Source organism: Mytilus galloprovincialis, chromosome 6 (assembly GCF_965363235.1).
Source record: "Mytilus galloprovincialis chromosome 6, xbMytGall1.hap1.1, whole genome shotgun sequence".
Taxonomy (NCBI): domain Eukaryota; kingdom Metazoa; phylum Mollusca; class Bivalvia; order Mytilida; family Mytilidae; genus Mytilus; species Mytilus galloprovincialis.
In genome coordinates this window covers 33,695,250-33,720,132 of record NC_134843.1, presented here as the reverse complement: position 1 = coordinate 33,720,132, position 24,883 = coordinate 33,695,250, and the positions used below count along the sequence as shown (strand labels likewise).

General features: G+C 34.1%; 1 protein-coding gene across 1 annotated transcript in view; it reads right to left on the bottom strand.

Annotated features, from left to right (window-relative positions):
• Positions 1-24,387, bottom strand: part of LOC143078575 (uncharacterized) — a 39,277-nt gene extending 14,890 nt beyond the window's left edge. Inside the window, exons 1-5 of the mRNA XM_076253433.1 lie at positions 24,357-24,387; positions 18,454-18,561; positions 17,655-17,878; positions 16,138-16,263; positions 14,604-14,783 (exon numbers count right to left, since the gene is read on the bottom strand). Coding sequence (XP_076109548.1) covers positions 14,604-14,783; positions 16,138-16,263; positions 17,655-17,878; positions 18,454-18,561; positions 24,357-24,387 — 669 coding nt within the window. The remainder of the gene's footprint in view (positions 1-14,603; positions 14,784-16,137; positions 16,264-17,654; positions 17,879-18,453; positions 18,562-24,356) is intronic.
• Positions 24,388-24,883: the final 496 nt, after the last annotated feature.

Here is a 24,883-nt window from a genome sequence, read left to right as displayed (position 1 = left end):
AGAGGTTATAAAATGTATTGTAGTCGTAACCATGAATACCATTTACTTACTGCTACATTCATTACTATTTTAGGACAGCTCCAGAGGTTATAAAATGTATTGTAGTCGTAACCAGGAATACAATTTACTTACTGCTACATTCATTGCTATTTTGGGACAGCTCCAGAGGTTATAAAATGTATTGTAGTCGTAACCAGGAATACAATTTACTTACTGCTACATTCATTACTATTTTAGGGCAGCTCCAGAGGTTATAAAATGTTTTGTAGTCATAACCAGGAATACCGTTTACTTACTGCTACATTCATAACTATTTTAGGACAGCTCCAGAGGTTATAAAATGTATTGTAGTCATAACCAGGAATACAATTTACTTACTGCTACATTCATTACTATTTTAGGACAGCTCCAGAGGTTATAAAATGTATTGTAGTCATAACCAGGAATAACATTTACTTACTGCTACATTCATTACTATTTTAGGACAGCTCCAGAGGTTATAAAATGTATTGTAGTCGTAACCAGGAATAACATTTACTTACTGCTACATTCATTACTATTTTAGGACAGCTCCAGAGGTTATAAAATGTATTGTAGTCATAACCAGGAATAACATTTACTTACTGTTACATTCATTACTATTTTAGGACAGCTCCAGAGGTTATAAAATGTATTGTAGTCATAACCAGGAATACCGTTTACTTACTGCTACATTCATTACTATTTTAGGGCAGCTCCAGAGGTTATAAAATGTATTGTAGTCGTAACCAGGAATAACATTTACTTACTGCTACATTCATTACTATTTTAGGAAGGCTCCAGAGGTTATAAAATGTATTGTAGTCGTAACCAGGAATAACATTTACTTACTGCTACATTCATTACTATTTTAGGACAGCTCCAGAGGTTATAAAATGTATTGTAGTCATAACCAGGAATAACATTTACTTACTGTTACATTCATTACTATTTTAGGACAGCTCCAGAGGTTATAAAATGTATTGTAGTCATAACCAGGAATACCGTTTACTTACTGCTACATTCATTACTATTTTAGGGCAGCTCCAGAGGTTATAAAATGTATTGTAGTCGTAACCAGGAATAACATTTACTTACTGCTACATTCATTACTATTTTAGGGCAGCTCCAGAGGTTATAAAATGTATTGTAGTCGTAACCAGGAATACCGTTTACTTACTGCTACATTCATTACTATTTTAGGACAGCTCCAGAGGTTATAAAATGTATTGTAGTCGTAACCAGGAATACCATTTACTTACTGTTACATTCATTACTATTTTAGGAAGGCTCCAGAGGTTATAAAATGTATTGTAGTCGTAACCAGGAATAACATTTACTTACTGCTACATTCATTACTATTTTAGGACAGCTCCAGAGGTTATAAAATGTATTGTAGTCATAACCAGGAATAACATTTACTTACTGTTACATTCATTACTATTTTAGGACAGCTCCAGAGGTTATAAAATGTATTGTAGTCATAACCAGGAATACCGTTTACTTACTGCTACATTCATTACTATTTTAGGGCAGCTCCAGAGGTTATAAAATGTATTGTAGTCGTAACCAGGAATACCATTTACTTACTGCTACATTCATTACTATTTTAGGACAGCTCCAGAGGTTATAAAATGTATTGTAGTCATAACCAGGAATACCGTTTACTTACTGCTACATTCATTACTATTTTAGGACAGCTCCAGAGGTTATAAAATGTTTTGTAGTCATAACCAGGAATACCATTTACTTACTGCTACATTCATTACTATTTTAGGGCAGCTCCAGAGGTTATAAAATGTATTGTAGTCATAACCAGGAATAACATTTACTTACTGCTACATTCATTACTATTTTAGGACAGCTCCAGAGGTTATAAAATGTATTGTAGTCATAACCAGGAATACCGTTTACTTACTGCTATATTCATTACTATTTTAGGACAGCTCCAGAGGTTATAAAATGTATTGTAGTCGTAACCAGGAATACCGTTTACTTACTGCTACATTCATTACTATTTTAGGACAGCTCCAGAGGTTATAAAATGTATTGTAGTCATAACCAGGAATAACATTTACTTACTGCTACATTCATTACTATTTTAGGACAGCTCCAGAGGTTATAAAATGTATTGTAGTCGTAACCATGAATACCGTTTACCTACTGCTACATTCATTACTATTTTAGGGCAGCTCCAGAGGTTATAAAATGTATTGTAGTCGTAACCAGGAATACCGTTTACTTACTGCTACATTCATTACTATTTTAGGGCAGCTCCAAAGTTATAAAATGTATTGTAGTCGTAACCAGGAATACCATTTACTTACTGCTACATTCATTACTATTTTAGGGCAGCTCCAGAGGTTATAAAATGTATTGTAGTCGTAACCATGAATACCATTTACTTACTGCTACATTCATTACTATTTTAGGACAGCTCCAGAGGTTATAAAATGTATTGTAGTCGTAACCAGGAATACCATTTACTTACTGCTACATTCATTACTATTTTAGGACAGATCCAGAGGTTATAAAATGTATTGTAGTCGTAACCAGGAATACAATTTACTTACTGCTACATTCATTGCTATTTTGGGACAGCTCCAGAGGTTATAAAATGTATTGTAGTCGTAACCAGGAATACAATTTACTTACTGCTACATTCATTACTATTTTAGGGCAGCTCCAGAGGTTATAAAAATGTTTTGTAGTCATAACCAGGAATACCGTTTACTTACTGCTACATTCATAACTATTTTAGGAAGGCTCCAGAGGTTATAAAATGTATTGTAGTCATAACCAGGAATAACATTTACCTACTGTTACATTCATTACTATTTTAGGACAGCTCCAGAGGTTATAAAATGTATTGTAGTCATAACCAGGAATACCGTTTACTTACTGCTACATTCATTACTATTTTAGGGCAGCTCCAGAGGTTATAAAATGTATTGTAGTCGTAACCAGGAATACAATTTACTTACTGCTACATTCATTACTATTTTAGGGCAGCTCCAGAGGTTATAAAATGTTTTGTAGTCATAACCAGGAATACCGTTTACTTACTGCTACATTCATAACTATTTTAGGACAGCTCCAGAGGTTATAAAATGTATTGTAGTCATAACCAGGAATACAATTTACTTACTGCTACATTCATTACTATTTTAGGACAGCTCCAGAGGTTATAAAATGTATTGTAGTCATAACCAGGAATAACATTTACTTACTGCTACATTCATTACTATTTTAGGACAGCTCCAGAGGTTATAAAATGTATTGTAGTCGTAACCAGGAATAACATTTACTTACTGCTACATTCATTACTATTTTAGGACAGCTCCAGAGGTTATAAAATGTATTGTAGTCATAACCAGGAATAACATTTACTTACTGTTACATTCATTACTATTTTAGGACAGCTCCAGAGGTTATAAAATGTATTGTAGTCATAACCAGGAATACCGTTTACTTACTGCTACATTCATTACTATTTTAGGGCAGCTCCAGAGGTTATAAAATGTATTGTAGTCGTAACCAGGAATAACATTTACTTACTGCTACATTCATTACTATTTTAGGAAGGCTCCAGAGGTTATAAAATGTATTGTAGTCGTAACCAGGAATAACATTTACTTACTGCTACATTCATTACTATTTTAGGACAGCTCCAGAGGTTATAAAATGTATTGTAGTCATAACCAGGAATAACATTTACTTACTGTTACATTCATTACTATTTTAGGACAGCTCCAGAGGTTATAAAATGTATTGTAGTCATAACCAGGAATACCGTTTACTTACTGCTACATTCATTACTATTTTAGGGCAGCTCCAGAGGTTATAAAATGTATTGTAGTCGTAACCAGGAATAACATTTACTTACTGCTACATTCATTACTATTTTAGGGCAGCTCCAGAGGTTATAAAATGTATTGTAGTCGTAACCAGGAATACCGTTTACTTACTGCTACATTCATTACTATTTTAGGACAGCTCCAGAGGTTATAAAATGTATTGTAGTCGTAACCAGGAATACCATTTACTTACTGTTACATTCATTACTATTTTAGGAAGGCTCCAGAGGTTATAAAATGTATTGTAGTCGTAACCAGGAATAACATTTACTTACTGCTACATTCATTACTATTTTAGGACAGCTCCAGAGGTTATAAAATGTATTGTAGTCATAACCAGGAATAACATTTACTTACTGTTACATTCATTACTATTTTAGGACAGCTCCAGAGGTTATAAAATGTATTGTAGTCATAACCAGGAATACCGTTTACTTACTGCTACATTCATTACTATTTTAGGGCAGCTCCAGAGGTTATAAAATGTATTGTAGTCGTAACCAGGAATACCATTTACTTACTGCTACATTCATTACTATTTTAGGACAGCTCCAGAGGTTATAAAATGTATTGTAGTCATAACCAGGAATACCGTTTACTTACTGCTACATTCATTACTATTTTAGGACAGCTCCAGAGGTTATAAAATGTTTTGTAGTCATAACCAGGAATACCATTTACTTACTGCTACATTCATTACTATTTTAGGGCAGCTCCAGAGGTTATAAAATGTATTGTAGTCATAACCAGGAATAACATTTACTTACTGCTACATTCATTACTATTTTAGGACAGCTCCAGAGGTTATAAAATGTATTGTAGTCATAACCAGGAATACCGTTTACTTACTGCTATATTCATTACTATTTTAGGACAGCTCCAGAGGTTATAAAATGTATTGTAGTCGTAACCAGGAATACCGTTTACTTACTGCTACATTCATTACTATTTTAGGACAGCTCCAGAGGTTATAAAATGTATTGTAGTCATAACCAGGAATAACATTTACTTACTGCTACATTCATTACTATTTTAGGACAGCTCCAGAGGTTATAAAATGTATTGTAGTCGTAACCATGAATACCGTTTACCTACTGCTACATTCATTACTATTTTAGGGCAGCTCCAGAGGTTATAAAATGTATTGTAGTCGTAACCAGGAATACCGTTTACTTACTGCTACATTCATTACTATTTTAGGGCAGCTCCAAAGTTATAAAATGTATTGTAGTCGTAACCAGGAATACCATTTACTTACTGCTACATTCATTACTATTTTAGGGCAGCTCCAGAGGTTATAAAATGTATTGTAGTCGTAACCATGAATACCATTTACTTACTGCTACATTCATTACTATTTTAGGACAGCTCCAGAGGTTATAAAATGTATTGTAGTCGTAACCAGGAATACCATTTACTTACTGCTACATTCATTACTATTTTAGGACAGATCCAGAGGTTATAAAATGTATTGTAGTCGTAACCAGGAATACAATTTACTTACTGCTACATTCATTGCTATTTTGGGACAGCTCCAGAGGTTATAAAATGTATTGTAGTCGTAACCAGGAATACAATTTACTTACTGCTACATTCATTACTATTTTAGGGCAGCTCCAGAGGTTATAAAAATGTTTTGTAGTCATAACCAGGAATACCGTTTACTTACTGCTACATTCATAACTATTTTAGGAAGGCTCCAGAGGTTATAAAATGTATTGTAGTCATAACCAGGAATAACATTTACCTACTGTTACATTCATTACTATTTTAGGACAGCTCCAGAGGTTATAAAATGTATTGTAGTCATAACCAGGAATACCGTTTACTTACTGCTACATTCATTACTATTTTAGGGCAGCTCCAGAGGTTATAAAATGTATTGTAGTCGTAACCAGGAATACCGTTTACTTACTGCTACATTCATTACTATTTTAGGACAGCTCCAGAGGTTATAAAATGTATTGTAGTCGTAACCAGGAATAACATTTACTTACTGCTACATTCATTACTATTTTAGGACAGCTCCAGAGGTTATAAAATGTATTGTAGTCGTAACCAGGAATACCATTTACTTACTGTTACATTCATTACTATTTTAGGACAGCTCCAGAAGTTATAAAATGTATTGTAGTCATAACCAGGAATAACATTTACTTACTGTTACATTCATTACTATTTTAGGGCAGCTCCAGAGGTTATAAAATGTATTGTAGTCGTAACCAGGAATAACATTTACTTACTGCTACATTCATTACTATTTTAGGGCAGCTCCAGAGGTTATAAAATGTATTGTAGTCGTAACCAGGAATACCGTTTACTTACTGCTACATTCATTACTATTTTAGGGCAGCTCCAAAGTTATAAAATGTATTGTAGTCATAACCAGGAATAACATTTACTTACTGTTACATTCATTACTATTTTAGGGCAGCTCCAGAGGTTATAAAATGTATTGTAGTCGTAACCAGGAATAACATTTACTTACTGCTACATTCATTACTATTTTAGGGCAGCTCCAGAGGTTATAAAATGTATTGTAGTCGTAACCAGGAATACCGTTTACTTACTGCTACATTCATTACTATTTTAGGACAGCTCCAGAGGTTATAAAATGTATTGTAGTCATAACCAGGAATAACATTTACTTACTGCTACATTCATTACTATTTTAGGACAGCTCCAGAGGTTATAAAATGTATTGTAGTCATAACCAGGAATACCGTTTACTTACTGCTACATTCATTACTATTTTAGGACAGCTCCAGAGGTTATAAAATGTACTGTAGTCGTAACCAGGAATAACATTTACTTACTGTTACATTCATTACTATTTTAGGACAGCTCCATAGGTTATAAAATGTATTGTAGTCGTAACCAGGAATACCGTTTACTTACTGTTACATTCATTACTATTTTAGGACAGCTCCAGAGGTTATAAAATGTTTTGTAGTCATAACCAGGAATAACATTTATTTACTGTTACATTCATTACTATTTTAGGACAGCTCCAGAGGTTATAAAATGTATTGTAGTCGTAACCAGGAATACCGTTTACTTACTGTTACATTCATTACTATTTTAGGACAGCTCCAGAGGTTATAAAATGTATTGTAGTCGTAACCAGGAATAACATTTACTTACTGCTACATTCATTACTATTTTAGGACAGCTCCAGAGGTTATAAAATGTATTGTATTCGTAACCAGGAATACCATTTACTTACTGCTACATTCATTACTATTTTAGGGCAGCTCCAAAGTTATAAAATGTATTGTAGTCATAACCAGGAATACCGTTTACTTACTGCTACATTCATTACTATTTTAGGACAGCTCCAGAGGTTATAAAATGTATTGTAGTCATAACCATGAATACCGTTTACTTACTGCTATATTCATTACTATTTTAGGACAGCTCCAGAGGTTATAAAATGTATTGTAGTCATAACCAGGAATACCATTTACTTACTGCTACATTCATTACTATTTTAGGAAGGCTTCAAAGGTTATAAAATGTATTGTAGTCATAACCAGGAATACCGTTTACCTACTGCTACATTCATTACTATTTTAGGAAGGCTCCAGAGGTTATAAAATGTATTGTAGTCGTAACCAGGAATACCATTTACTTACTGCTACATTCATTACTATTTTAGGGCAGCTCCAGAGGTTATAAAATGTATTGTAGTCATAACCAGGAATAACATTTACTTACTGTTACATTCATTACTATTTTAGGGCAGCTCCAGAGGTTATAAAATGTATTGTAGTCGTAACCAGGAATACCGTTTACTTACTGCTACATTCATTACTATTTTAGGACAGCTCCAGAGGTTATAAAATGTATTGTAGTCATAACCAGGAATAACATTTACTTACTGCTACATTCATTACTATTTTAGGACAGCTCCAGAGGTTATAAAATGTATTGTAGTCATAACCAGGAATACCGTTTACTTACTGCTACATTCATTACTATTTTAGGACAGCTCCAGAGGTTATAAAATGTATTGTAGTCGTAACCAGGAATAACATTTACTTACTGTTACATTCATTACTATTTTAGGGCAGCTCCATAGGTTATAAAATGTATTGTAGTCGTAACCAGGAATACCGTTTACTTACTGTTACATTCATTACTATTTTAGGACAGCTCCAGAGGTTATAAAATGTTTTGTAGTCATAACCAGGAATAACATTTATTTACTGTTACATTCATTACTATTTTAGGACAGCTCCAGAGGTTATAAAATGTATTGTAGTCGTAACCAGGAATACCGTTTACTTACTGTTACATTCATTACTATTTTAGGACAGCTCCAGAGGTTATAAAATGTATTGTAGTCGTAACCAGGAATAACATTTACTTACTGCTACATTCATTACTATTTTAGGACAGCTCCAGAGGTTATAAAATGTATTGTATTCGTAACCAGGAATACCATTTACTTACTGCTACATTCATTACTATTTTAGGGCAGCTCCAAAGTTATAAAATGTATTGTAGTCATAACCAGGAATACCGTTTACTTACTGCTACATTCATTACTATTTTAGGACAGCTCCAGAGGTTATAAAATGTATTGTAGTCATAACCAGGAATACCATTTACTTACTGCTACATTCATTACTATTTTAGGAAGGCTTCAAAGGTTATAAAATGTATTGTAGTCATAACCAGGAATACCGTTTACCTACTGCTACATTCATTACTATTTTAGGAAGGCTCCAGAGGTTATAAAATGTATTGTAGTCGTAACCAGGAATACCATTTACTTACTGCTACATTCATTACTATTTTAGGGCAGCTCCAGAGGTTATAAAATGTATTGTAGTCATAACCAGGAATAACATTTACTTACTGTTACATTCATTACTATTTTAGGGCAGCTCCAGAGGTTATAAAATGTATTGTAGTCATAACCAGGAATACCGTTTACTTACTGCTACATTCATTACTATTTTAGGACAGCTCCAGATGTGACGGATGGGTTAACTGAAAGTCTGGACAGGCAGTAAAACAACGTCTGGTTCGTTTGATCGTATAATCTCAACTCAATATAGTAACATGATACATAACAATAGCACAACGTTAACAGAAGATATGATGACGTTAACAATGTGAATGGAAACGGCGTTAAAAGTAGTGTTAACGTTTGACGCGTAAGTTAAACTGTCTCTAAATCACCGACATACTCGGGGCCACCAGATGCAATGTTCATTAGCTGTGATATATAGTGGTATGCGGAAAGAACAAAAATAGATTGATCTCACAAATAATTAAAAAAATATTAAATTATTAGATTACGTAAAAAACTCTTTGAATTTAACAGTCTATTCACAAATAAGAAAAATTAACAAGTCTGTTCACACACGTTAGTTTCTTCGTTCACTTCGTCTCAGATAACATTCCATGCTGTTGACTTCTAATGGGTAGAGTTTCGTCACGGGTCGATTTGTAATTCCTGATTTGGTACGCACCATAGCGACGCGTACTAAGCCGTCCTTGCCTTTAATAGTGTCCTGTACAACTCCAAGTCTCCAATGCACGCGCTTTGATTCGTCGTGTATCTGAACGACATCGCCTTCTTTAATCTTCCGAACGTCGACTCCAGCTCTTTGGTGATATTCTCGCAATGAAGTAAGGTATTCTCCTTTCCATCTTGTCCAGAAGTTCTCAATCAATTGTCTCTGTCGTATCGCTTGATTGTTCAAGTTTGTGTGTGTTAATTCACATACATTTAGATTGTCAATAGCACTATTTGACGATACATACGGTAAAGTTGTTATCCTTTGTCCATGTATAAGATGGGATGGTGTAAGCGGCTCCGGATCTCTGATATCTGTTGAAATATACGTCACTGGTCGATCGTTGAGTGTGGCTTCGATCTCTGTTAATACAGTCCTTAGAGTCTCATCGTTGACATGTGCACGTCCTAATACTTTCTTAAGTGATGTTTTTGTTAAGCCAATCATTCTTTCCCACATGCCCCCGAACCATGGAGCTCTATTTGGGATGAATTTCCATTCAATGCCATAATTCTGAATATTTTCTTTAACTTTTTCTAGAATTGCAAAGTCGAGTAATTTCGTTTGAAGCCGCTTTAAATGTTAGCGCATTGTCTGACATCATTATTTTCGGCACTGATCGTCGACTTACAAATCTCCGGAAACACAATAAAAAAGATTCTTCGCTGAGATCGTAAACTAATTCCAAGTGTACTGCTCGAGTGACAGCACATGTAAATAGGCAAATGTAAGCCTTCGATTCTTCGTTGTGTCTGTTCCTTATCGTTAACGCTCCTGTGAAGTCTACACCGGTTATGCTAAAGGGTGTAGCATCTTGAACTCTCTCCTTTGGTAATGGTGGAATTTCTGGTGCGGGATAAGATTTTCCAATTACTTTTCGGCACGTTACACATTTCATCAATATAGATTTCACACACTGTCTTAATTTCGGAATCCAAAATGTTTGTTGTATGTATGCTAGAGTGATATTTATACCTGAATGTAGTGTTTTCTCGTGTGCTTCTAACACTATCAAATGTGTAAGACGGTCCTTAGCCGGTAACAGATATGGAAACTTGACTGTTTCTCCTACTGTCGCATTGTCTATTCGGCGGCCACCACAACGTAATAATTGCTTTTCGTCTAGAAAGAGCTTTAATTGTCGCACAAGTGTTTTACGTTTTGTAGAATTATCTATACAATTTATTTCGTCACTAAATATTTTACCTTGTTTATATCTTATCCATAGGAATTTTGCATTTTCAATTTCATCAATACGTAATAAATCTTTCTTTCGTTCAGTTTCCGTTGCTCTGCAGTTTGTTGCGAATCTCATTACATATGCGGTAATTCGGGTTAACTTACTATAAGAATTGTACCTTTCGATATCTATGATTTCTCCTATACCAATACATACATTTTGATTATTCTCCATTGTTTCAATTTTGTCATCGTTCTCCGACATTGTTGTACATACACTAGACGTTACATTGTTTCCGTTCCATGTCGGCCAATCTTCTTTGCTGTTTAACCATTTAGGTCCACTAAACCATATTTCATTCTTTTGCAATTCTTCAGATGTTATACCACGTGTAAGCAGATCTGCGGGATTGTCTTTCGTAGGGCAATATCTCCATATATTATCTCCACACACACTTTTAATTTCTTCAATTCTATTTTTGATAAATTGTCTCTGTGGTTTTACGGATGCAAGCCAACTAAGTACGATTTGACTATCACTCCAAAATTGTATTTCACTGAAAGTTTCCGGAAAGTTTTTGCAAATATGATCAGCAAGTCTTGCTCCAATTACAGCCCCCATGAGCTCTAGTTTTGGTAAAGTTATAGTCTTGATAGGCGCAACTCGATTCTTTGCCATTACTATTGTTGGTTTTCTGTCATACATGATGTACGCGCATGCGCCGTACGCATGAGTTGAAGCATCGGTAAATACATGAAGAGTTGGTAAATTTCTGTTATTCTCGTTTTGTGTCTGAGTACTTCGATGAATCTCTGTTTCTAAGCTCGATGCCAGATCTCGTGAAATTAATATCCATTTTGATTGGATATCGTCCGGTAATATTTCGTCCCACTCCAAATTAAGCTTCCAAAGTGATTGCATAAAGATTTTCGCTTTTACAGTAACTGGGCTTAATAGTCCTAACGGATCAAAAATCTTGGATGATTGCCGTAAAATATATCGTTTAGTTAGTTTTCCTTTTTTGTCCATCTCGAACGTGTTACTTTGATAAAACAACTTGTCCGATTTAGCGTTCCATTGCATACCAAGAATTTTAGTAAGCTCATCTTTGTCTAAGGTTTGTTCTTTGCTAGCGATTTCTTGTAATTTTGGACTGTTTGAATTCCAAGAGCGTAGGTTGAATCCGCCTTTCGTTAGTAATTCTCTCGATCTCCTGTAATAATCTATTACGCTATTTTCGTTATCAAAGCTAGTTAAAATGTTGTCCACATACAACCCATTTTCAAGTGTATCTGAAAGTTTCCCCGGATTTTCCTTAAAGTGCTTGAGAAGTGTGGCGCTCAAAATGAATGGCGAACATGTAGCTCCGAAGAGTACGGACTTGAAGCGATATGTTATTAGCGGACTTGATGTGTTTGTAGGATCGCTAAGCCATAAGAATCTCGTTGCATCTCGGTCTTTCTCGTCGAGCTGTATTTGTAGAAATGCCTTTTCTAAATCTGAAGTTGTAGCATATTTCTTAGCGCGAAATCTCATAAGTATTCCCGTAATGTCATTCATAACAGGTGGGTGTGATTCTAAGCATTCATTTAGACTTGGATTATCTCTTCCATCTTTGCAGCTACAATCATAAACAATGCGTATTGGCGTAGTAGATGATTCCTTGGCAACAGGGTGATGTGGGATATAATGTACGGGTCGATCGGTAGGAAGTTTTGTTTCCTCAACCTTTTCAAGAAAATGTCTTCTCTCCTGCTCCATTATGATATCTCCATACATTTTAAGTAAATCAGGTTTGTTTGCTAAACGCCTAATAACGCTACCTGTCCTCTGTTTAACCAGTTCCATGTTATGCGGCAGCGGAAGGAAATCTGGTTTCCATGGTAACTTAGCCGTGTACTTTCCATTTTCTAGTATAATAGACTTTTCTCCGTATTCTTTTACAACTTCAGACTGACTTTTAATATTATCGCTTCCTGAAACCCCCAACGATTCTAAGTTCCAAAACTTTTCCAAGTCGCAAACAACGGCTCTGTGATCAGTCAAAATATTCATCATTGCCGATTGTTTTGAAGTACTTCCGTTCTTAGTTAGTACGGGTCCTGACAAAAGTAGTGTTAACGTTTGACGCGTAAGTTAAACTGTCTCTAAATCACCGACACCAGAGGTTATAAAATGTATTGTAGTCGTAACCAGGAATAACATTTACTTACTGCTACATTCATTACTATTTTAGGACAGCTCCAGAGGTTATAAAATGTATTGTAGTCATAACCAGGAATACCATTTACTTACTGTTACATTCATTACTATTTTAGGACAGCTCTAGAGGTTATAAAATGTATTGTAGTCATAACCAGGAATAACATTTACTTACTGTTACATTCATTACTATTTTAGGGCAGCTCCAGAGGTTATAAAATGTATTGTAGTCATAACCAGGAATACCGTTTACTTACTGTTACATTCATTACTATTTTAGGACAGCTCCAGAGGTTATAAAATGTATTGTAGTCATAACCAGGAATAACATTTACTTACTGTTACATTCATTACTATTTTAGGGCAGCTCCAGAGGTTATAAAATGTATTGTAGTCATAACCAGGAATAACATTTACTTACTGCTACATTCATTACTATTTTAGGACAGCTCCAGAGGTTATAAAATGTATTGTAGTCGTAACCAGGAATAACATTTACTTACTGCTACATTCATTACTATTTTAGGACAGCTCCAGAGGTTATAAAATGTATTGTAGTCGTAACCAGGAATACCGTTTACTTACTGCTACATTCATTACTATTTTAGGACAGCTCCAGAGGTTATAAAATGTATTGTAGTCATAACCAGGAATACCATTTACTTACTGCTACATTCATTACTATTTTAGGACAGCTCCAGAGGTTATAAAATGTATTGTAGTCATAACCAGGAATACCGTTTACTTACTGCTACATTCATTACTATTTTAGGGCAGCTCCAGAAGTTATAAAATGTATTGTAGTCATAACCAGGAATAACATTTACTTACTGCTACATTCATTACTATTTTAGGACAGCTCCAGAGGTTATAAAATGTATTGTAGTCATAACCAGGAATACCGTTTACTTACTGCTACATTCATTACTATTTTAGGGCAGCTCCAGAGGTTATAAAATGTATTGTAGTCATAACCAGGAATACCGTTTACTTACTGCTACATTCATTACTATTTTAGGGCAGCTCCAGAGGTTATAAAATGTATTGTAGTCGTAACCAGGAATACCGTTTACTTACTGCTACATTCATTACTATTTTAGGACAGCTCCAGAGGTTATAAAATGTATTGTAGTCGTAACCAGGAATAACATTTACTTACTGCTACATTCATTACTATTTTAGGACAGCTCCAGAGGTTATAAAATGTATTGTAGTCGTAACCAGGAATACCATTTACTTACTGCTACATTCATTACTATTTTAGGACAGCTCCAGAGGTTATAAAATGTATTGTAGTCGTAACCAGGAATAACATTTACTTACTGCTACATTCATTACTATTTTAGGACAGATCCAGAGGTTATAAAATGTATTGTAGTCATAACCAGGAATACCATTTACTTACTGCTACATTCATTACTATTTTAGGACAGCTCCAGAGGTTATAAAATGTATTGTAGTCATAACCAGGAATACCGTTTACTTACTGCTACATTCATTACTATTTTAGGGCAGCTCCAGAGGTTATAAAATGTATTGTAGTCGTAACCAGGAATACCGTTTACTTACTGCTACATTCATTACTATTTTAGGACAGCTCCAGAGGTTATAAAATGTATTGTAGTCATAACCAGGAATACCATTTACTTACTGCTACATTCATTACTATTTTAGGACAGCTCCAGAGGTTATAAAATGTATTGTAGTCATAACCAGGAATACCGTTTACTTACTGCTACATTCATTACTATTTTAGGGCAGCTCCAGAGGTTATAAAATGTATTGTAGTCGTAACCAGGAATAACATTTACTTACTGCTACATTCATTACTATTTTAGGACAGCTCCAGAGGTTATAAAATGTATTGTAGTCATAACCAGGAATAGCACATTTATTTCCCTCCTCTGATAGCTGAGTTCCATACATAAATGCTGGCATGTTAATATCTATTTTGTCTTTGACGTCCAGACTCCAAGGTTCTAGGAAGACAGTCGACTAGGAAAAAAAGTGAGATTTTAATATATAAATATATAGTTTATTGTCCAAGCAAGTTTTATAGTTTGATATATAATCAAGGCAACATTCATAATTACCCCTCTACACCGATTTTTTTCAATGTTTTTCGATGCTGTTCAACTTTGTACTCGTTTCGGCTTTCAAACTTTTGTATCTGTGCGTCACACATAGGTCTTGTGTGGACAAAATACACTTCTGGCGTATTAAAATTTTGAACTTGTTGCCTTTTGTTGGCTGTTGTTCGTGTGATTCTTTGTCAATTGTGTTCTCCAATTTATTTATATTGTAGTCCTGTGTTGTCATTTTGATGTTATATTTCATATGGCCATAAAAGTGCGAGGTTTGGCATGCCACAAAACCAGGTTCAACCCACCATTTTTTCCTTTAAAAATGCCCTGTACCAAGTCAGGAATATGGTCATTGTTATATTATAGTTCGTTTCTGTGTATTACATTATAACGTTGTGTCGTTTGTTTTCTCTTATTTTTGAGTGTAAATTCACATTGCGATAAGACGTGTCACGGTACTTGTCTATCCCAAATTCATGTATTTGGTTTTGATGTTATATATATATGTTATATTTGTTATTCTCGTGGGATTTTGTCTATGTGTGTTACGTTTTAGTGTTATGTCGTTGTTCTCCTCTTATATTTAATGCGTTTCCCTCGGTTTTAGTTTGTTATCCCGATTTTGTTTTTTGTCCATGGATTTATGAGTTTTGAACAGCGGTATACTACTGTTGCCTTTATTTACATTTCCAAAATTATCTATTTGTATCAATAGCTATGTACTTTTGTATGTTGCGGATGTTATGTTAATGAATATAATGAACTGTATACGGTAAACGTCATTTAACCAGAGTTCTGCTCCAAGAAAGCATTGTGTTTTGTCTTGTTTGTTCGTTTGTTTAATGCTACTTTCAGCGACTTGTGCTATTTCTTGCCGGACAGTTTTATTTGGTGGCGGAAGCCGAAATATTCAGAGAGTACTTCCGTTCTTCAGCAGAAAAATATATCTCTAAAACGATATAAAATGGTTTACTTTTTAAATTGTTATTTGTATGGAGAGTTGTCTCATTGGCACTCACACCACATCTTCCTATATCTATATAAAAATCTATATTCTATATTTAAATATAATTCAACAACATTTGTTACCATATACCTATACTTTCGGGAAGTATTGTCTTTGAACAATATATTACAAAAGACATAATCATAATAAAATTAATACTATATTGATCAATCGGCAAACCTCGCGTGACTCCGCTTCTCTCCATTTATGGAGGTACGGAATCGGCCGAGTTATGACGAATGTATATTGATATAACTACCTTAAAAAACTTCGGCTTTTCTTTGATCATCTTTAGAGTAATATCACATCCAGCAGAATGGCAAACTAAAGCAGTTGAATTCCACGCTATAGTAGCCACTGTTTTATTGGACATATATTTCTGAAGCTGGAGATAAGAGATAGGTATATTTTAGTTTTCATAAAATAAAGTATGTAAAATTATATAGAAACTGCATCAAAATGGTATAAGATGCTAGGGGAGAATAATAAAAAAATTAAAAAAATCTTCATAATCAAGTGTCATCAGTTAAGTATACAACAAATCCTTTACACCAAATAAGTACCTGAAAAACTGACCTGTGCACGAAAACTTACCGATGCTTACTGAATAATGAAAATAGTTCAAGATCGGTTGTCTCCGTATAAAAATTTTGTAAATAAATACAGGGGTCTTTTATAGCTTTGTATGCAGTGTTTTGCTCATTGTTTTATGCCGTTCTGTAACCTTTAGTTGTGTAATTCCTTTTTCTTTGATCGCGGGTAAATAGTTGATTGATAGCAATCATACCACATCTTTAAAACTTAAGGGCGAAAACTAAGAGTTTTCCACTAAATCAGGAAGCTTAAACGACTCATGTCACATGAACTGACGCTTTATTGAAAGTTCTATAGACCAAAAAAGTTGACAATTACTCCATATACTGACGCTTTATTAAAAATTCTATAGACCAAAAAGAGTTGGCAATTACTCTATGTAAACAAGACAATGACTAAACATTGACTTAAAATGCCTTAGTAAGTCGTTGAACCAAGAAGAAAAGTTGGCGAAGTGCATATAAATTTAAAAAAAACACGGAAAATAGACCATTCTTATTAAAAGCTATCTATTATACATATATGCAATGTCTGGCTCTTCTATATTCTAAAATATTAAGCATTGTACAATTAGATATCGTCATCGTCATCCTCGTCGACAGGCTATCATCCTTATTCCTCGCATTCTGTTACTTTAGACGCAGGCGAGATACATATAGAATAATGGCATTTTTGATTTTGATACTGACTTTAATATCAGCCAGAATATCAAACGATCCCGCAAGGTCGAGCTGATGACGTCAGTATCAAAATGTTAATGCCATCAAGTTATTCTTTTTATCGGCAATATTGTTTAAAAATATGTTTTTTGCTTAAGAGTGTGAAATAAAATGAAATTGTCAGTGAAACTTTTTTTACGCGTACAAAACAATGTGATAGTTGTTCGGTTGTATATAGGAAGTCGCGTGCATTTCATTGATTAAAAAAATTGGGTTGAACATGAAAACACGTGATGTTTCTGCATTATTACGCGACGTCATTGCCTAATATTTTCGAGTATCAGGTCCTGTCAATGATTTAGAACAATATTAGGCCGTAAGATCAAAGTTAAAATGCATAAATTGCCTATATATTTTGTTAGTCCCTTCCGACTGGATCTTAATCTGTCGCATGGATTCCATTAATGTAGAAATTACCAGAACATTTTCCACTATTGAATCTGTATTTACTTGGAAATCTTACCCATGTATACTGGTTAAAAATTTTCGAAATGTCTTGTTGTAAGTTATTTTCCTTCTCAAATTGAAGGTTTTCTACAGGAAAGTGGTTGTCAATTCCAAAAACAATAAAACCATGAGAAGCTATTCTGTATAATACTGTTTCGTAGAATTCGACCAAAATGTATCCATTCCAACCACCAAGGAATAAAACTACAGGGTATGTTCCAACGTCTTGAGGAAAGTAAGCTGTAAAAAGCATTGATGTAAACACAATTTTACAAACAAAAACGACAGAAGTGACCATTCAATATCTTTTTCTTGATCATCTGAACAGCAAATAGACTTTTTTTGTATGTTATCAAGAATTACTTCACAGAAATTTAGCATTTGGTAATACGGCTGATTGGGCATTAGAAACAAGGTACACATTTACCCTACTTTAGAAAACCTATTATTTTTTTCATGAGAGTCCTACATGCTGTTTATTTTTAATCAAAAATTGTAATTGAAAACTACATCTTTGACTCTATAACATTTAATACTAGTACTACCATTATAAGTGATTATGAATCGAATTTAACTTGTCTATAAGCTTGTGTTGTTTGATATGTTCTAATTAACAGGTCTTCGTCTTTTTTTAGATTGTCTTGGTCGTGTTCACATTTTCGCTTTTTCAATGGTTGCAGCACTCTTTCATCCTTTTCAATATATATTTTTGTATTTTCTGCAAAAAAAATAATTGTGGAAGTATAATTCTATTTTTTTCTTCTTCTAAATTTGGAAAGTTGGTTTATTATTTGTATCGCTAAAGTTTAAATTACCTTTTGTATGTAACGGACTCTTCTGAGCGGTTTTGGTAATAGTTAATTCCCCAACCTTTAACGGATGATCAGTATAAGGGTTTCCTTGATCTACGTAGATTGCATCACCTGTAATCAATTTAAAAAAGAATATAAACACACATATACCTAGCAAACAAAACACAAACACCATTAAAATCTGAATTCAATTAGCCTGAAGAGCTGTGCTTACGTTAAACTAGAGGCTCTAAAGAGCCTGTGTAGCTCACATAGGACTATGTGCATATTCAACAAAGGACACTCTCCAACATTGTAGACGAGAATAGAATTCATGACAAAAATCTCTTGCTTGTTGATCTTGTATTGCTGATCCTTTTTTACCGTTTAGCTTCTCTAGTTTTTGCTCAAAACACATCAGAGGATAAAACCATCCTCATTCAAGGGCAATAACTCTTATAAAGAGTGACAGTCTACTAATTGTATCGGTAAAATTTGACTTGTTTTTATATCTTTCCTGGCTGATCATTTTTGTTATTCTACGTTTCTATTTATCTATAATACTTTTTTGTCATGTAAGGCAAAAGAAATGGTAAAAATCGTCTGAATTGTAGAGCTTGTCTGTCTTGTCTTGCTGATCATTTTTGCTTATTTACAATGTAAGTTTCTGTCTTCTTTATTTGTTTATCTATCTATTATAATTATTAAGATATGACAACAATTGGTAGAGTTCAACATTCTAAACATTTCTACCCAGTCGGATTTTCTATATTTATAACGGTTTTTAGAATAATAGAAAACACTTGCATTTTACTCCTATGTTCTATATTTATTCTTGTCGGCCATCTTGGTTGGCAGGCGGCGTCATCGGCCATTTGTTTTAGCTGGATACCCTAATGATGATTGTAGCCAAGTTTGATTAAATTTGGCCCAGTAGTTTCAAAGGAGAAGATTTTTGTAAAAGTTAACGACGACGGACGCCGACGACAAACGATGACGGACGACGAAGACGACGTAGTACACCAAGTGATGAGAAAATCTCACTTGTCCCTTTGGGACAGGTGAGCTAAAAATGAAAACAACACTTTATAAATGGCATGCGTCCGAAGCGCTTCTCTGGATTTTACCTTCATCAGGAACACTCAAAGCCAAATATTTGAAAGCCCAGGATGTATACGAACCGGAACAGTTGTTTAAGTACAGAAGATGTGTTTCAAATAATATTCAATGTTTTGGTGACCTTATATCATTGGGTTGGTCCTTTTTGGCGTCCCCCAAGGGTGACTGGGGAAAAGAAATATGGTCAAATGGTCTTCTTCCGACCGACAGTAAAACGCTTGCCAATGTGGGGCGTCCGTTTGGCTGTGCGTGATGTACAAGTTAGCAGCCACGTCCGGTCAGAATGGGGACGTTAAATCCGATGCCTCTTGTAAAGAGATTGCCACGCTCTTTGCATGTTAAGAACCCTTACAACAACTCTTTGAGGATCCGTAGGTGGCCTGTTGCAAGGGAAAAAAATTCTGTTCCTAACTTCCTATCCAATATACCCTCATTGGAAGTGGCAGTCCAAATTTCCCCGACCATCATCCCGGATTACAAGACCTACCTATTATATTTATTGTCAACTTGTTCTCGTCCTGAACATGCATGAAATATTTGCCACTGGACGTCAAGCAACCAACAATCAATCAATCTTTTTGACGTATTCGCCAAATCTTTGCATTGATAAACCAATTTGTTTCCTTTTACGGTGCATTCGACTTTATCCCCGCAGCAGCTAGTGTATCTCCGGTATTTAGTGCATTAGGTTTTCGTTTCTCAATTTTTAAAATAACTTCCTTGTGGTATATTTGTATTATTCATCTTTCGATTTACAGGTTCTGATTGTCTCCTTGAACTGTTCTCATTTTTAAAAGATTACACTTCTGTGAATTCTTATTATTGTCTGGTGCAAACCTCAGCTTTCACAAGGTAGACGTACAACACAATTGAAAAAGTTCTAAACATCATATATTCTTTCACATATGCATATAATAATTTTATTCCAACGCAGATTCAATTAAACTGTACAGTACACACGATTTTTATAATTTTCTCACTTCTCACTTTTTCAGAAAACAAAAGCAATGATTGAAAATTATATATACTATTATTGTTAATAGGCATCAAATGATTTTTACTATTCTGTGTCTTATCTTGCATATATAGTTACATTTTTGTTTTGCTCTGTAATGGCTGATTTTTTCTTGTTTTTTCATATAATGTATATTAAAATTCTGAAATGGCAAATTTTGATTGTTATGATATACCGTTATATAATTTCGCAAGTACACTTATAAAGATTGAATAAAAATGTACATTTTCCTAAATTATCATCTATTTATTTATACATGAGAACAAAAGCAGGTCAGCGAAGTGTATATGTACTTACCATATATTTTCAAATGCTGCAATAGAAGTAGGCAAAATATAATGATCTTCATCGTCGATATTTGATATTAAAACTGACCCGGTTAAAGATTTAACAGGCTGTTTTATCATATTTATAAACATGTATTATGACACAATGATAGCTCATAGTTACGAAACATAAGATAAAGACGTACAGGACAGAATAAAACTACCAAAATCAGGCAATCAATGATAAACGTTGATCTAATTGCAACATAATTTATTTTTTAGTTTGATGTTAGTTAAAACATATTTATTTATATAGTGGATTGGGAAACAAGTTATTACAACTTATATAAATCTCTTTCCACTTTTCTGGTGCGCGTGCTGCCTTGTAGCGGCATTAGTCGGCTCTTTTTGAAATCTACATGGGTGTTTTTAACGTGCAAGAGATATTGCTATCTCTTAACACGGGTCAGTCATTTATCGTCCCCTTTCTCAAGACCATACTCGCAAATGGTGTCAAGGGAGAGCCGAAAATTCAGTCCCTGAAATTTTCTCCCAGGGACGGGGATTAAACCAGGAACCTTTGTGTGTGTAGTCCGATTCGCTAACCACTACACCACGGCTCTCATGTTTGAGGTTATACTATTGATATACGCAAGATGAAAGGTTTTTGAAAATTGATGCAACACTTTTAAAAGTATCATTTTAAGAGAATCCATATTTGTTCAAGCAGGATCACAAGTGTCTAAAGTTGTTAGTTTGCAATAAATTTAGCGTCGGTTTGGCCTTGCGAGTTTCATCCCATTCACTCTGTTTTAAATGTGAAGATTTGTAATTTTTAACTCATCAGTATGCTTTGTATTAGGGTTTGGATTTCATCATACCTTAACTCTTTAGGCTAAATTGAAATTTAAAGAACTTAGTAAAATAAAAAGTTGATCTAATATTTTGAAATTTGAATTTAATACAAGATATAGACAAAGGTTGTACACACTGAAATGTCTCTCCTGCTTAACTAATTATTTTTGATGTTATGTTGATAGTCTAAAAAATAGCGTTTGAAAGAGATTAACCAAGCAAGACAGACATGTATTGTGGCAGATATTTGACATACATTTTGGACATAGGTGATGTACAATGATGAATTAGTTTTTGTACTATTAAGAAAAGTAAATAGTTTATCGTTATTTATACCGTGGGTTGCCTCAAATATTTCTCCGTTCAATCAAAGATTATTTGTCTTTAGAGCTGAGGACAGGGGACTCTTAGTTAGTTTTACTTGTATAGATATGTGTGTGTTCAACTCAGTTATTTTATTGTAACAGTTGTTGTTATTTTTGTTTATGTCACAAGTATAATTCTACTTATATGACAAATAAAGATTATTATTATCATCATTGTCAAAGTGACCTCTATTATATAAAGGACATTAACTTATGCAACATTTTGACCCTATATCGGACAGTTACTATATTTGGTCATTTCTAATGTTATTCTGACAAAGATAGTGATGTTGACATTACATAATTAAATGGTTTGCTATTTAAGTAAAATTTCTACTTTGAGATGTCAAATTTTGAATTTTGAAACTTGTAGGTAAGTCATGGTTTTAAAATTATTAAAATTATCAAAAAATTAAAGTAAAATATGTTTTAACAAGTTTAATTAAAATTAAAGATAATCAAAAGTTTTCGCAACTAAAGTTTTATTAAAATATGTATAGTTTTCTATTTATGGAAATAATTAAAAATATTTGTTTTACTTTATCATTGTTTGTAACTGTTTTGTATTCTTATTGTTATCTTTATTTTATCAAAAAGTTTGAATTTTGAAACTATAAGGTGTCAGTCGATCCCGGCCTGCCTTTACATCGGCAGCAATGACACACTTCATCATAGGCTTTGTCACGGCTAGTTTCACCCAACATGTAAAAATCCAGTACCAACTCTCACAGTGTCATTCTTCAGTCGAGAGTCTGCCTGGAATCAATACAACAGCTAACTTTACAACAAACCAACAAGGCTATATAACGGTCTACATCTACATGGATAGCAACATCATATATAATTTTATTAAAATATTTTATATAAAATTAAACGGATATCAACGTCTCAATTTTTCTACACAGTACACGCACACCTTACAATGATTCCATACACGAAATATAGTTGACCTTTTCTTTTTTTTATAGTACAAGAAACAGACCAAACCATGAAATGTAATATTGACCAATGAATCATAAAAATGAGGTCACGGTCAGATGAAAACGACAAGACAAACACATAATCTAACAAGCATTCAATGCAACAAATATAGTTGAGCTATTGCATATAATATAAGAAAAACAGACCACAACACAAAAACAGACATTGACCAATGAACTGCGAAAATGAGGTCTAGGTCAAATGACATCTGCCAGACTGACATGTGCATTGTACAGTCGTTCAAAATATAGTTGACCTGTTTTATAGTAGTAGAAAAACAGAACAAAACACTAAAACTTAACATTGGCAAATGAACCATGAAAAGGAGGTCAAGGTCAAATGAAACAGCTGACAGACTGTCATGTACATCGTACAATCGTTCAAAATATAGTTGACCTGTTTTATAGTAGTAGAAAAACAGACCAAAACACTAAAACTTAACATTGGCAAATGGACCATGAAAAGGAGGTCAATGTCAGATGAAACCTGACAGACTGTCATGTACACCCTACAATGAGTTCATACACCACATATATATAGTTGACCTCCTGCTTATAGTATCCGAGAAACGGACCTACATTTTAATCATGTAACTTTAACCTTGATCACTGATCCGTGAAATGAGATTGAAATAAAGTGAACCCTACCAGATGGACATGTAGATCTTGCAAAGAACCCATATACCAAATATAATTATCATATTACTCATAATGAGAGAGAAATTCACATGAAAAGAAATAAACTATTATAATTTTTTGACAATCGAAAATTTCGTAAAATAAGGAATCTGTATACAGAGTATGAGGCCTCCAGGTCTTCTACCCTCTGATATATAAAGCTTGATACAAATAATTCACACCGCCGTCGCCGGGTTTTAATCTCTATGTCTCGCATACTTCGACTTTCGTCTACAGACATGTAGACCTTGCAAGGAAGGGAATATACCCATATACCAAATTAAGTTATCATGTTGCTCATTATGAGTGAGAAATTTACATGACAAAAATGAGCTATATTCCTTTTTCTAGTAGTCGCTGAACTATGAAAATGAGGTAAAGGACAACGGACTTATGATAGACAAATATTTCATAATATGAGGCATCTGTATACAAAGTATGAAGATCTATGAACCCTTCATATATTCTATCCTCTGAATTATAAAGATTAATACACATAGTTCACAGCGCCGCCGCCGCCGCCGCCACCGCTGCCGGATTGTTATCCCTACACCCAGCGCACAGCGACTTTCGTCGCATGCGAGACAATAATGATACTAAAAATGCAATGAATAAATTTAGCGTCTGTAGTTAATTCTGTCACACTTACCGTGACAGTTTAAAATGTGAATATTTGCCATGGGATTCGCATGTGAAGTGACAGACCAAAAAGGGTATTTGAATAGAGCATCAAGCAAATGATACTGTTTGATATAGATATAACAAGACTTAAAAAGCCATACAATTTTAAACGAATAAAAAAGAACTGTATCAAAACTGATAGAAGTATAGAAATCAATAGGCCCCGACATGAAAAATATGAAACAATTCAATCGAGGAAACAAACGGCCTAATTTATAACAAAACAATCTACGAAAATCAAATATGACAGACATGAACCAACTTCAACCATTGAACTGTAATCTCTTGACTTGGGGCAGGCACGTGTAGAATGTGGCGAAGTTAAACAAGTGTGTGAGCGCTTGGACAGTGGATACAAATGAATACAAAGAGAAACATCAAACATACAAAGAAAAAACATCAAACAATAACACAGACAGGGCGTGGCAGGGTACATATCCATCCCTCATCCCTAAAAACAAAAAGACAAATTCTGTATGTGTGTGCCTGTCCCCA